The sequence below is a fragment of the Chlamydotis macqueenii genome, chromosome Z (assembly GCF_036417535.1).
Source record: "Chlamydotis macqueenii isolate bChlMac1 chromosome Z, bChlMac1.mat, whole genome shotgun sequence".
NCBI lineage: Eukaryota > Metazoa > Chordata > Aves > Otidiformes > Otididae > Chlamydotis > Chlamydotis macqueenii.
Genome location: NC_141593.1, coordinates 37,562,475 through 37,576,149, shown reverse-complemented (window position 1 = coordinate 37,576,149; position 13,675 = coordinate 37,562,475). Strand labels below are relative to the sequence as shown.

The window sequence follows — 13,675 nt, the reverse complement described above, 5'->3', positions numbered from 1 at the left end:
TCATAAATACATGCAACGTAAATAAAGGAGTTTGCTGTGAACATATATGTATCTATCTGCACATATACAGAAAACTACACAGAAAGAGCATAAGGGCTGCAAGTATTCTAGGAATATAACAAAGTACAATTTAAAATTGTTACTATAATTGCCGATTTTGATAGCATAACTCTGCATTGATTCAGCCATAATGGAACAGTTAGATAGGAATAGGAGAAGAGAAGGTTATGGGGAGACCTTATAGCAGCCTTCTAGTACCTAAAGGGGGCTTCTAGGAAAGATGGGGAGAAACTCTTCAGCACGGCCTGTTGTGATAGGACAAGGGGTCATGGTTTTAAAATAGAAGGAGATAGATTCAGATTAGATGTCAGGAAAAAATTTTTTACAATGAGGGTTGTGGAACACTGGAACAGGTTGCCCAGAGAGGTGGTAGATAGCCTATCCCTGGAAACATTCAAGGTCAGGTTGGACGGGGCTCTGAGCAACCTGATCTAGTTGGAGATGTCCCTGCTCCTTGCAGGGAGGTTGGACTAGATGATCTTTGAAGGTCCCTTCCAACTCAAACTATTCCATGATTCTGTGATTCTAAGATTCTTCTCTCTATCAGTCATCCCTGTGATTAATACTTGGAAGGTACACATTATTTGGGATCTTTTTGACCACCCACTATGGTGAATTATGCAAGTCACCAGCCATGGTGTAGCAAAAATCTTTTATGAGAAAGCTGATTAAGCAAAATATGCTTGAATCAGGCATTTAGGTGTAAACCAGAAGTTTACAGCCAAAATTTCTTACCAGAAAATTTTGTTCTGGTGCATATGCACACAAACTAATGTATGTATGTATTTCAATCCTTGCTCAAATGCAGTGTATTCAATGTTTGCAGATGGAAGTGTTCATGAATTAGAAACTAATAAATAGAGTAAGAGAAGAGATGTGGAAAAGATTAAAGACTTGGAAAAACAGAATGAAAGAGGTAGATTAATAGTTTAGAAATATAAGACTAAAGAATTATTTGTTTACAGTATTTGTATGTGTATACTGGAAACAAAAATCTATGATACAGTGCTTTCTTCAGCAGATAAAGCAATAATGAGACCCCGTGGCCGAATCTTGAGGTAAAAATTAGAATCAAACAAACTCAAAGTAGAAATAAGATATTCATATTAGCATAGAAGATAAAGATTGGCAATATCTGTTAATGCTTAAATAGAATTCTTCAACAATATAACTGTTAAAATATGAAAAATAGCTTTATAGTTCAAACAGGAATTAAAACACCGCAGCCTCCTGGCTGGTACTGTACTGGAAGACACGTTAGATTGCCACCACTAGCCACTCAATTTATGAATTGTTGTTTTCTAATTTACCCAGTACCCAGAACTACTTTGAGTTCTCCATCCTCTGAAAAATTGTTAGAAATATTTTCAGTAGAATGTCACAAGCTGTATTAAAGTCTGCCTGTTGGCCTTTGGTTATATTTATTTGCTTCATTATTCACTGATAAGATGCAACAGGACGCCTTACAACACAATGCCAGTATGCTGCTGCTCTTGGAAGTGATAGTTTTAATCTACTGTAAGTTGTCTTAAACCCTGTTGTGCAAGTCTAATGAAAGCATCTGTGTTATTTCTTTCAGCCATCATATTCTGAGTTTGATATAAGTGGAAATGTGCTGGGACTGATCTTTAACCAAGGCATGATCTGGTAGGTGTGGCGAAGCATATTGCATCTGCAGGCCTCCAGCATTTAGCGATATCTCTGAAAGATTATTCTGAAATGCAGATCCTGTCCCATGGCTTTAGTTTGATGCAAGTGTTATGAAACATATATCAAACTCTGCTGCACTGCAATCAGTAAGACCACTTCAAAACTAATGCTGGGCTAAGATTATAGGACCAGATGCCTTAAGATTTTGCAGTGAGTGAGGAAGACCAACCAGTAAAAAGCTGTGTAGATGAATCTTATCTTTTTGTTGACTGACTACTTGCTAGAACAAGCACCTGGCTTGTACTGCTTTACTTTGATTTTCAGCCTTTCAAAGTACCTTACCACTCTTTTGCCATGTGTCCTGTCAAAACAGGTCTTGAAACTTACCTGTGCAGACGTGAATGTGCATAAAATGCTACTGCTGTAGTATCAGTCTTTAGCCCTAGAAGAAAAGCTATCTAGATTTCATCCCATTTTTGGACTTTCCATGAGTGGTAAAGAATAACAGTGTGTAGAGTCCTCATGCAAGATGCTCAGTCTTGCTCAGGAACTGTCCTCTTTAAACACTGTTGACTTCTGAAAGTGAATTCTTGCTAAGGCCTAATTTTTCACCTTTAACATGACTTTACTGATCAGACTTTTTGCTAGGTAAAACCCCTCACTTCTGCAAAGCCCAAAGGTTGTGTGTTGTGTGCATGTCAAAGAAATGCTGTAGAAATACAGCAAAGAAGGAGTCTGCAAATATCTTGCAGCCTCCGCAACAAGACTTTGTTGGAGGGATGCACTGAGGGCCCTGAAGCAGCACTGTGGGCTTGCTCAGAAGAGGTTATATTGCTGGAGATGAGCATGGCACCACCTATAGCCTCGTAGTGATGACATGCCATAAGAGCACGGAGAGGGTCCAGCCCTGCTGCTGGTGTTTGTGAGGCACCTATGTTGTGTCCTGCACCTTAGGAAAGAAGCTTGGGTTTGCAATTCGTACGTTGCTATCTGCCTTAGCACTGGCATTCTAATTTCTGATAGGAAATTTCTCAGAATGCTGTTCATCAAAATGATGAGGCTGCAGCATAAATTCTGCTTAAAATTTTTTACACAGTTGATGGTACTAATACTTTCTACTACTGCAATTTACACTTTGTAAGACAGGTTAGAAATCATTCTCTGCCTAAGAGATGTTGAGGACTGGGTGAGGGAGTCTGTTCCCAATTATTCTCTAACAACACTTCTATACATACCTATCATTTTTATACTTCATTATATGCACAGATTCTGAGCACTTGTAAGCTGCTGTATCCCAATATATATGTTCTGGCACAGAAACTGTGACTTGTAGTTTTGTGATGCTATACAATAAAGCATCCTTCTGCTTACTGCTTATTGCAGGGCTGAGACCTCATTTACATGCTAATTGATGTTTGCAGGGCCAGGTAAGGCACTAGAGCTGTAGCGTTTTTTAAAATAATGTCTGATTATTTAAACTGAAACAAATACATCAGAAGAGTGAAAAAAGGTTGACTGAATTATAATAATCATACATTGCCAAAAACATGTTTATTATTAACACATACATAGGATAAATTGGTTTATGTTCTGTCTGAGCACACATCCTATTGCACATACTTGTGCTCATCTGAAACTGAACAAAAAAGAGTTTCAGGTGCAGCTGGTGAGCGGGTGCTATCACACAGCTAGAAAGGATACAAGAGGCGTGTATGTGTGCATTTATTTTTGTGTACAAGAGAGAGACTGTGTGGTTAGGAAAGTTCTCCTTCTCTGTGCTTTCACAAAACAAATGGGATGGGAATCACTTGCAAGTCTTCTCCATGTTAATAATCTTTGGCAAGAATTTGTCTACCATATGATAAATGTTATACTGAAATATTATGATAACGGCCGTAAGTTACCTAGATTCCAAACTTGTTGAAATTGAGGGATATTTTGCAGCTAATTTCCATGGGGGTAAAGAACATGGCTATGAAGTGCTTTCTTCCTTCCGCTGCAGACTAGCAAATCCTCTATCTTTTCCCTGAAGATATATGAAAAGAAGAAGGAGAGATATTAATAGACTAGAGTCTGTCATAGTATTTCTGTACTTGGAAAGTCTTTCCAACATGTAGATCTGTTTCCTGTTTTTTAAATAGAAAAACTGAGGCACTTTGAGGTAAAGCAGCTCAGCCCTGGTCACATGGACAATGATAAAAGAAAAAGTAGATTCCTGATCTCTTACATTCTGTATCATTTGGCCAGGCAAATGAAAGTAATTGCTCTTCAATCAGCATGGCACAAGAAACAAAGTGTGATAAAAATAAAATGGTCCCAACTGTTTTGATGTCATAACCATTGAACCACACATAATAAGGAAAACCCACAATATTTAGCAGAATCAATAAACTGTTGGAATGAATCATTAAATAACCATGTGTTCTGGTTTTGTTTAGTGAGGGAGGGCCTAAGGTGGTAGCTTCTGTAGGAAACTGCTAGAAGTTGCTCCCCTTTGTTCAGTGGACTCGGCCGGGCCTAGGGCGGACCCACTGCTGGCCGAGGCCAAGCCAATTGGTAACAGAAGGTCCTGTGATAATGTCTCTGCGATAACGTTTTTAAGAAGGGGAAAACAGAAAAAAAAAAAGAGAGAAGATGTGAAGAAGCTGAGCGGGGGCAGAGAGGGGGAGGCATGAGCCTTGTGGGCCTTGTTCACCCTCTGGCCTCCCGCCAGGCAGCCGACTGGGCCCAACTCGGCCCGGCCTGGCTGCAAGAAGTGGAAAGGAGATGAGATGTAAGTAAGATGTAAAAAGGATCCTGAGAGGTGTCTGCCAGCCTGTTGTGAGGATCGGCTGCAGATGCCAAGGTCAGTGAAGAAGGAGGGGGAGGAGTAATGTGGCTCCTGGCCAAGATTCCCCGGCAGCCTGTGGTGACGACCATGGTGGAGCAGGTTGTCCCCCTGCAGCCCATGGAGGTCCACGGAGCAGCAGAGATCCACCTGCAGCCCTTGGAGGACGCCACGCTGGAGCAGGTGGAGGCCTGAAGGAGGCTGTGGCCTGTGGAGGGCCCGCTGGGACAGCTGTTCTAGAGGGACTGCACACCGTGGAAGAGAAGACCCACGCCGGAGCAGTTTCACGAAGGACTGTGGCCCGTGGGAGGGACCCCACGCTGGAGCAGAGGAGGAATGTGAGGAGTTCTTCCCCCAACGATGACGCAGCGGTGTAAAACAATGCGTGATGAACTGACTGTGACCCCCATTCCGACTTACCACCCCGTGCCGCTCGGGGGGTGGGGAAGATAGTAGAAATAATGTTAAGCCTAGGAAAAGGGAGGGGTGGGGGGGAGTTTATCTTGTTCCTTGTCTCATTCTCCTGCTAGTTTTAGAAATAAATGAATAGTTTTCCCCAAGTCGAGTCTGTTTTGCCCGTGACAGTAATTTTAAGGATTTCTACCCGTCCTTATCTGAAACCTCGAGCCGTTTTTCTTATATCATCTCCCCCTATTCTCTCGGAGGGTGGGGGGAGTGAGAGAGAGACTGCATAGTCTGGTCCCGATCGGGGCTGAACTATGACACCATGGTAACAGAAGTTTTTGTTAACAAGAATGTCAACAAAGCAAAAATATATATCCTAAAATGGTGCTAGTATATTAAGAAAAATAATAAAGAATAAACTAGATTATTTTGGTAACACCTAGCTTTAGGATTGTCCTCTTTTATACAACGTAAGTGAGATGCTAGCTGAACTAAAGGAACAAAGTGAGAGTGGATAACATTTCATCAGGTGATAATTTAATTTGCAACAAAAGAGGGCTTTGTAACTTTGAAACTAAAAGTTCATCTAGAGAATTCTCTCCATATGCCTCCAGTTCTTCTTAAAGCAAGACTGAACAGACAAGACCAGTAAAAACAATATAAAGATGGTTTATGAACTTGATTTCTGAGGGCACAGTGTGTATGGCTGCAAAGCACATTGAAATAGGGAATGGGTGGCATATAAATCCTACAACAAAGTGGTTATTTTTTTCTTTGCTTCTTTTCTAGGATGGGATCTTTTTATGCTCCATGTCTCCCAGCGATTAATGTGTTCCGCCTCCACACTTCCATGTATCTGCAGTGCTGGGCAGTGATGTGCTGCAACGTCCCACAGGAGAGGGTCTTCAAGGCTTCCAGATCTAATAACTTCTACATGGCCATGCTGCTTTTCATCCTCTTTCTCTCCACACTGCCTGCTGTGTATACCATTGTCTCCATCCCACCATCTTTTGACTGTGGTCCTTTCAGGTTTTTTGCATTTTACATCCGTCTTTTGTTATTGGTGTAATCAGCTGCCTCATCACATCACAGTGAATGACACAATAATGAAAAAGAGCTTCTATAATAAGTGTTACCACCTAATAGGCTGAGTGTTTAATTGTGTCATATTTCTCATTGTGGATAATTCCTGAAGCTGGAATCCTAGAAACCTGAGTAATTCTTTAGAAAGTTTCATCTGAAGTATAGAGCAGAAAATATTTTCTTTTAGTTAGTTGTGACATAAAAATTTGTCATTACTGCTGCAATTAAACCAGAAATTATTCTTAAGGAGTAGAGCATCTCTGGTTTGCTGGCTTGAGAGTGATGGCTTTTGGGAAATGTCTACATATGCCTTGTAGAAGGGACATATCAGAATGTATGATGGTGTACTGAACCCATGGTTGTGCAGTCTTTGACTGCTGTGACTCTCTCTAACTAACACAGTATTTCATGCATCTGTGTTACCATTGTGAAGCTGAATCTGTTTCTGAAGTCTTCAAGACTTCCACGTTTATTAGTCTGTTCTAAATTTGGCCCTGCCTTGCCTGTGCAAACATATGCCTTGCATTCAAGCTAGCTTGGATGTTGCCACACTTTCTTCTGTGCACACTACATGGAAAGTTCAGGACTGTTTTCATCATCCTTACTTGCCAAGTAGCATGACACACAACTATAATGAATACACAGCAACAGTTTATATATGAAATGAAAATTTTAAAAAGACTTTTGTCTTTGGTTTTGAACAAAGTATTAGCAAAGCAAGAGTAGGAGAATAGAAGAAGAGACATCTTGATTCCAATTAAGATTTGGATAGTACATTACTGCTGTGAATAAAATGGTATCTGCATAATCCCCAGTGCAATTCATAAAGAAGCAGAAGTCTTGCCACATTAACTTTGGCCAAAGACAAAATACTTGTGAGATTATTTTCAGCCACCTGTAATGGTCACAGCCACCTAAGAGGGAGAATTGCATGACATGCCAAAAATTCTGATAAGACAGAAAATTGCTTGAATTTATGGAAAAAATAGTAACAAAGCAAGTGATGCAAAGTAAGATTTTTTTATTTGTCATAGCAAAGAAAGTACAGAGGGAGACATCTGGAGTCAGATTTGAGTAGATGCAGTTACAAAAATGAATATTACTGAAATTGTAAGATTACTGTTCAAAATGAGAAAATAACAGTGCCTGCAACTTTTTCTCTGTCAAATGCAGGATACTTTGTTCTTCATAAAAAATGTGAAATCTTCAATGCAGCTTTTAATGGAGGAGGACTTGAAACTAATGAAGGTTCATTCAGTCTGGGTGTAGGTAATTGTAGGTAATGCTACTGTTGAGCCGCCAGTGGATAAATACTGGTAGTGCATGGCTCTATAAGAAAAAAAGAAAATATTTTTCTGGTAGGAACTCAGTGTCTCATCTATTATGATAATTCAAATTCTTTGGGTTTTTTTCTGGTTTGTTTTGTTTTTTAATCCATCATTAAAGGCAACATACACAACTCAACAGAGACCTGCCGGGAGTAGGGAAGCGAGGACAGAATTAGCAGAGTTGCAACATAAAAAGCTTTGTGCATGCTGGGGAAAAGATAAGGAGACCACAGAGTGGAATTCCTAATCTGCCATGAGTGGGTGGGGGAAGTGGAGAGAAAGACGGAGTCTGAAGAATTCGACCTGCAGCCTTTTTACGTTACTGTGTTGAGGGTACAGATTGAGAAGACCGAGTTAACAAAAAGACCTGGTTGTCAGAAATGCTTTACAAGAATGAAAAAGAGATGACAGGAAACCTCAATGACTGGAATATCAGGTGGCAATTTGGTGACAATTCTTTTAATCAGCTAAAACTACCAATTAGTCTCAATATACATAAAGACCCATTTTGCATGTTTTGTTCAGGTAAAAAACTTCAAACTCTACATTGTGAGGCATAGCCAAAAGCAAAATAAGCAGGAAGGGACTTTTGGAACATCTATTAAAATGCTTCTTCAAGAAAAACTTCTTGTTAGTAGTTTAGGGAAAAAATACTTTCTAGAGAAACTGGCCATAGAAAAAATACACATGATGGTTACTAGATTGCTGAAAAAATAACAAAAATTCTCCTCAAATACAGCCACTGACTTCTATAGCATTGGTACACAGTATAGACAGAGGAGAATTAGGCTGAATAGTGCTGAACAGAAGCCAGTTGCAAGCAGATCATTTTTTGCTTATCAGCCATACTGAGATGGAATTGGAATTTTTCACTAGGACTTCGTAGAGCACAAATTGTACTTCACTCTTTGTTAGTGATATGGAGTTCACAACTTGGTACGGTGATTCTTTGAGGAGTAATCTTTGAGGAGTGGTAACTGCAGGCAAAATCTATTGGCATATAATAAAAATATTGGTGTCTATTTTCCCCCTTAAAATACATAAATACTATTTTAAATAATATTCCTTTCAGTGTGTCAGTTTTTAAATAATGCTAACATACAGGTTTTTTTTGTCCCTTCCCAGGTTTGATGTGATCTGATTTACCTATATTTTCATACTATTGCATTCACATTGCCGTAATATTTGTATGTGACGTATCATCAACTTTTCTGTTCAATAGTGGGAAGACTAGAATGTTTGAAGTCATATCAGAAACTCTGGAGCATGACTTCCCTTCCTGGTTTGGGAAGGTATTTGGTTATGCCTCTAACCCTGGACTCATCCTACCTTTTATCCTGCTGATGGTGTACGTTTATAATATTAACTCAAAGCTTGCTTAATCTAAGCTCTGTTAAGTTTCTTTCACTCTCGATCTTCACTGCCTGAATATCTAATTAAACACAGTGCTGATTGCCCTGTGGTGAGGGTCTTGAAGAATTCATGAGCCTTTTATTTGATCATATTTAATGTGCCTTTGCACAAAGGGAGTATCTCTTATTTATTCAATGGCTTTCTTCTTGTTTTTGTTATTGTTGCCACAATAATGGCAAAGTCATTAAAATGCAGAAGCCTATAAGGAATCTGAAGTGCTGTGACTCTGATCAGCTGTCCAGCAGACAGAACAGTACATCATAAATCCTTAGCAAGTTCAACAGAAACATGACCACCATGAAGCAGAGTAATTTCTCAGTAACTTTCAGTAAGTCTAATCTCCAGTGCCTTGGCCCTTCCTTGATTAACAATGTATGCTATGCTGTTGAGACAGCAGTGTGAGACAGGGTGTTGATATGATAGGACTAATAGAGATTTTTTGTAATTTAGTACCTGGTAAAGAATTATGACCCCAGAATACTCTTACTCAGAGACTGTATTGAGTCCTGCTTTATAGAGGCACTTTGAACTGCTGTATACATGTATCATATTATTAGCATACTGGTGAACTAAGAGTTAACTCTATGTAGAGATGAGCTGGGATTTAATCTTTGTAGAGCTGCCAATAGAAAATTGTGGATGGATTTTAAATGAGCAAAATGAAATTCTGTGATGAAATTTTTTTGAAGTTCACTTAACACCGTATTCTGTTTTAAAACTTGGCTAGAAAAACAAAGAATCCAGACTGTCCTCTGAAATACAGGGTCAATTCCTACTGATTTTTTTTTTTTGAGTGCTATTACCTTCTTGGAATGGTCCGAGACAAAGATACTGAAAATAAATAAAGAAAAGAAAAAAAATACAAGGCAAAAACAAGCAAAGCAGAGAAAACAGCATATGCAGATTAATTATTTAGTGTTTACATCAATAAAAGACTTCAGATCAGAATTTCTCCAATTAAATCATGGTGGTGAAAAATATTACTTTCATAGAGTTGTCACAAAAGTAATACAATACACTAAAAAATGAAAATTGCATTATGCTGTGATGGGTTATTTTAGTAGAAGAAGGAGGTAATAGTTTAAAACAAAAATAAAAACCTCTGCCTTTAGCTATGTTCTTGACATTACTTGAATTTGCCTATTGTATTATTTCAAAAGCTTTTATAAATGTGATTTACTAATTTTTAAAGTATGTCATACAAGTTAATTAACTTGTATAAGTTATTCTTTAGAACACACTTCATAGTGAAGCATAGATTTATGGAACATCTTCCTTAACTACTATAAGACTGCATGTAGAGTATTAACAGAATAATTTATTTCAGCATTTTTTCCCCCCTGAAATAACAGTACCTTCTTCATACTGCAAGGAAGCACATTGTTCATTGTCAAAATACTATTACTTATTAGACACAATAAATGAGGAAAAGATACAGATTTTATATTAGCATGACTGTGGTTGTTACTATTAGAAATGTTGTAAGAGTCTTTGTATCTAAATCATTATCTAACAAGAAATGTTATTTTTCTTTAAATTTAGCCTGAGCATTTATTATCTCAACGCTACATCCAAATCCTACAAGGAAGCTAACTTGGAGCTTAAAAAGAAGCTACAAAGTGTAAGGAATAGAGAATTATTGATTTTGGTTTTATTAAATATTAGAGAAGCCATTCAGGTCACTGAAAATGCCCTCTCCCTCTCCCCATCATTAGCAAGCAGAAGAAAATAAAAGAAGAAATAAACAAAAGGCACAAAAATCAAATGAACAAGAGGAAAATCCATTTGAGACAGAACCACCACAGCCAAAGCAAACAGGAGGCAAGCAAGATGAATCCACTCCAAACCAAGGTAAGAACTGGTTTGAACTCCTCAGGATGAGGAATTCATGTATGCCATACCATAGCCTTCCTCACTGCCTTGATTGCTTCCTTTGCCATAATCACAGAATCATAGAATGGTTTGAGTTGGAAGGGACCTTTAAAGGTCATCTAGTCCAACCGCCCTGCAAGAAACAGGTACGTCTTCAACTAGATCAATCTTTCAGTCTCCTGAGAGATATTCACAATACTAAATCACAAGTATAGCCTGATCTCCAGTTCATGTTTCTTTCTTTGGCTTCTTTAAGAAATGCTGTAACATTATTCCACACCAGGCAACACCAAACTAAAAAAAAAAAACCAAACAAACTTGTAATAGAGCTATAATGAATTGCAAGATCGCAGCCCCTCTTACCTATTACAAACAAACTGGGTTCAAATCTTGCACCCTCCTATCGTATTTCATTGATCCAACACTGCTCATGATAGCATTTGTCCTCTGTGCCAGCTTCACTGTGAGAAAGTACAGTGAGAACACAGTATGGTAGTAATCCTCATCAGAAAGCCTAGCTTGGTCAGGTAGGACTCAGTCTGTCCTGAAGGAGTTTGCAGGCTGTTTCCTTTCATCTGGATGCTGCTAGAATTTCATCATCATGCATGCCTGCCATACAGGCAGTACCGGCTCAAGCCTAGCAGAAATGCTACCTTCATTGTCGTTTATAGATGATATCTAAGTGCATCTAGCTACTTGGGAAAAGCCTCCACTTTCCTGCACTGGAGAGAAAATATGGGGCAAATATCGTGAAGGTGCATTACCCCAGATTTCAGGCTGCTGGCAGAGGAAGCCCCAGACCTTCCACCACACTCTGGCATGGACAGGCAGCTGCAGTATTTCCCTCTCAGGGAATTTCTGGTTTGCATGTTCATTTTTTTAAATTCTGTTCTGAAAACATATTTCAGACAACAAGAAAGGACAAGATGGCAATGAAGTGAAGAAGACTGGCCAGCCACAAGAAGCCAGCTCCTCTCAGTCACTCCAGCATCCAGGCTGTGCCTCGAATGGCCACTATCCCCCGCAGAGCAGAGGAGGAAATTTTCCTCCCCCATCCATAGCTGTGACGAGGCCACCGGGGCCCAGGGGTTATGGAGTGCCGGGCTATCCACCTGGAAACCCACGCTTCACAGGAGTGCAGCCAGGACTGCCCAGGGGCCCTCCCAACTACAGATAAGGAGCCTCAAGCACAATTGTGATATGACTAAGAATGCTGAGGGACAGGAGAAAGGTCCATACCGAAACGCAGTCCTGCAAGTGCAGAACCCCTCTGTGTTCATTGTAAATCTTTGTAGGTGTAGAAGTTACCCATGTGCTTCAGTTTTTGCAGGATGAGAGTCTTCAGGAAACCTTGCATATGCCTTCATGCATTTGAAGGCATTGCAAAAATGCATTATCTGTGTCAATAGGTTACTAAACTTAGGGATATTTGTTGGAAGATATTCACCAGAAGGATGAAAAACATTTTGTATTCAGTTGGTTGTTTTCTTAGAAGTCTGAAAGAGTGTCCCTAACATCTTTTCCTTTTTCTTAGAAGCACAGTTCTCTGAAAACATAGCTTTGTACAAAGTGTACAAGAGTCAGTTGTATTTAAGCACTGCACATAGCTTCTTTTCTGCAGGTCAGATATGATTACCCAAAGATTTCAGATTGTACATGGGAAAACCAGGATATTTTCAAAAGCTGGACAATTACCTCTAAGGTCTTTGGGAAAGCATTAAAAAGAAAATCAATATTCTGCCTGTTGCTGTGAAGAAAATTTAACTCCTATTATAGTACCACTTTTAGCTAATTGTAATTTTACCACATTCTAAAAGACTAAAAATAAATTTAAAAAATCAAAGTGGTGAAGAAATATCTCCTGTGCAGAAAAGCATATTTGAGGAATAGAGGTAAGACAGTTACACTATAATTTTCCCCAAATCCTCACCAAGATTGTGTTATGGCACAGAGACACTTATTACTGCATAATAAGGGCTTCATAATCTACTCTGGATTTTTCATTGTGTGCTTGTATTGACCTCTATAGAACCCAGGGTAGAACAGGTCCATAGTCTGATAGATCTTGTGGAAACACAGGATAGATGCAAGCTCATGTGCCAGCTGATGTTACTTATTCCATTGAGACAGATTTATTTTTATGCTCTGATTTTATTTTCTTGCCCTGAATTTGGGAGTTGATAACTATTTTAAGACTCACTAGATTAATAGCAATAAAATCAGTTAACTGACTGTCTTCTAAAAAATAAATGGAATTCCATTGGGGGCCTTCTGCATGAAACAGGTTCATTTTGTACAGTAGAAAAACTTTAACCATATCTCAGTGTAAAATAAGTCTATAACATCACAAAACAGCTTTCATGTAATTACATTGTGGAACTTATTGAAAAAGGCTTACAAAAAAAGCTATTATAGATTATGTATCCCCATAAAACACAATGATCCAGATACAATTTCCAGCTCAAGCAGTCTTTAAATCAAATGCTAGAATCTGGGAGGATAAACCAAGGGAAAGTTCACTTTATACTTAACTTGATTCTTGTACTGCTTCTGTAAAGCATTTGCTTTGAGCTGGAGATACTACACGAATCAGACCTTTAGCAAGCACCAGCATGGCTGTTCTGCATGTAAACACTAAGCACTGATAACCAAATCAAGAGATAAGTGCATGGCAATAACGACAAGGGAGGATCTTTTCTAGTGAACAGACTGGAAACGAGTTGTTACTAAGGGAGAAGACAAATGAGTTAAGATTGGATCCCAGGACATGTCTGCACGTGGGGTGCAGCAAGTCTTGTATTTGAAATTAGAGAAAGCACAGCTAAGTGCAGTGTAAGTTGTTTCATCTTTCACAGATAAGATTCCTAATCTATAGACTTTAGACATGTGGAAAAAGTACAGTAATTCAAATGGTCTTTTAATTTAAAATTTTCTTCTAACATGATTGCTTTTTAAACTGCACATGTTTTTAGCTCGGAAATTTATGAGATTGTCAGTAGTTTTATTGAAGCTAAGCAAGAGCCCCAGTCCTGAAAGA

General features: G+C 38.9%; 2 protein-coding genes across 2 annotated transcripts in view; both read left to right on the top strand.

The window, feature by feature from the left end:
* TMC1 (transmembrane channel like 1) overlaps nt 1-11,815 on the top strand; it is a 57,820-nt gene extending 46,005 nt beyond the window's left edge. Inside the window, exons 14-19 of the mRNA XM_086770657.1 lie at nt 1,640-1,707; nt 5,732-5,971; nt 8,576-8,701; nt 10,309-10,387; nt 10,482-10,617; nt 11,547-11,815. Of these exons, the coding sequence (XP_086626783.1) occupies nt 1,640-1,707; nt 5,732-5,971; nt 8,576-8,701; nt 10,309-10,387; nt 10,482-10,617; nt 11,547-11,815 (918 nt within the window). The remainder of the gene's footprint in view (nt 1-1,639; nt 1,708-5,731; nt 5,972-8,575; nt 8,702-10,308; nt 10,388-10,481; nt 10,618-11,546) is intronic.
* Nucleotides 1-13,675, top strand: part of ANXA1 (annexin A1) — a 419,725-nt gene that overhangs the window by 234,542 nt on the left and 171,508 nt on the right. The window lies entirely within an intron of this gene.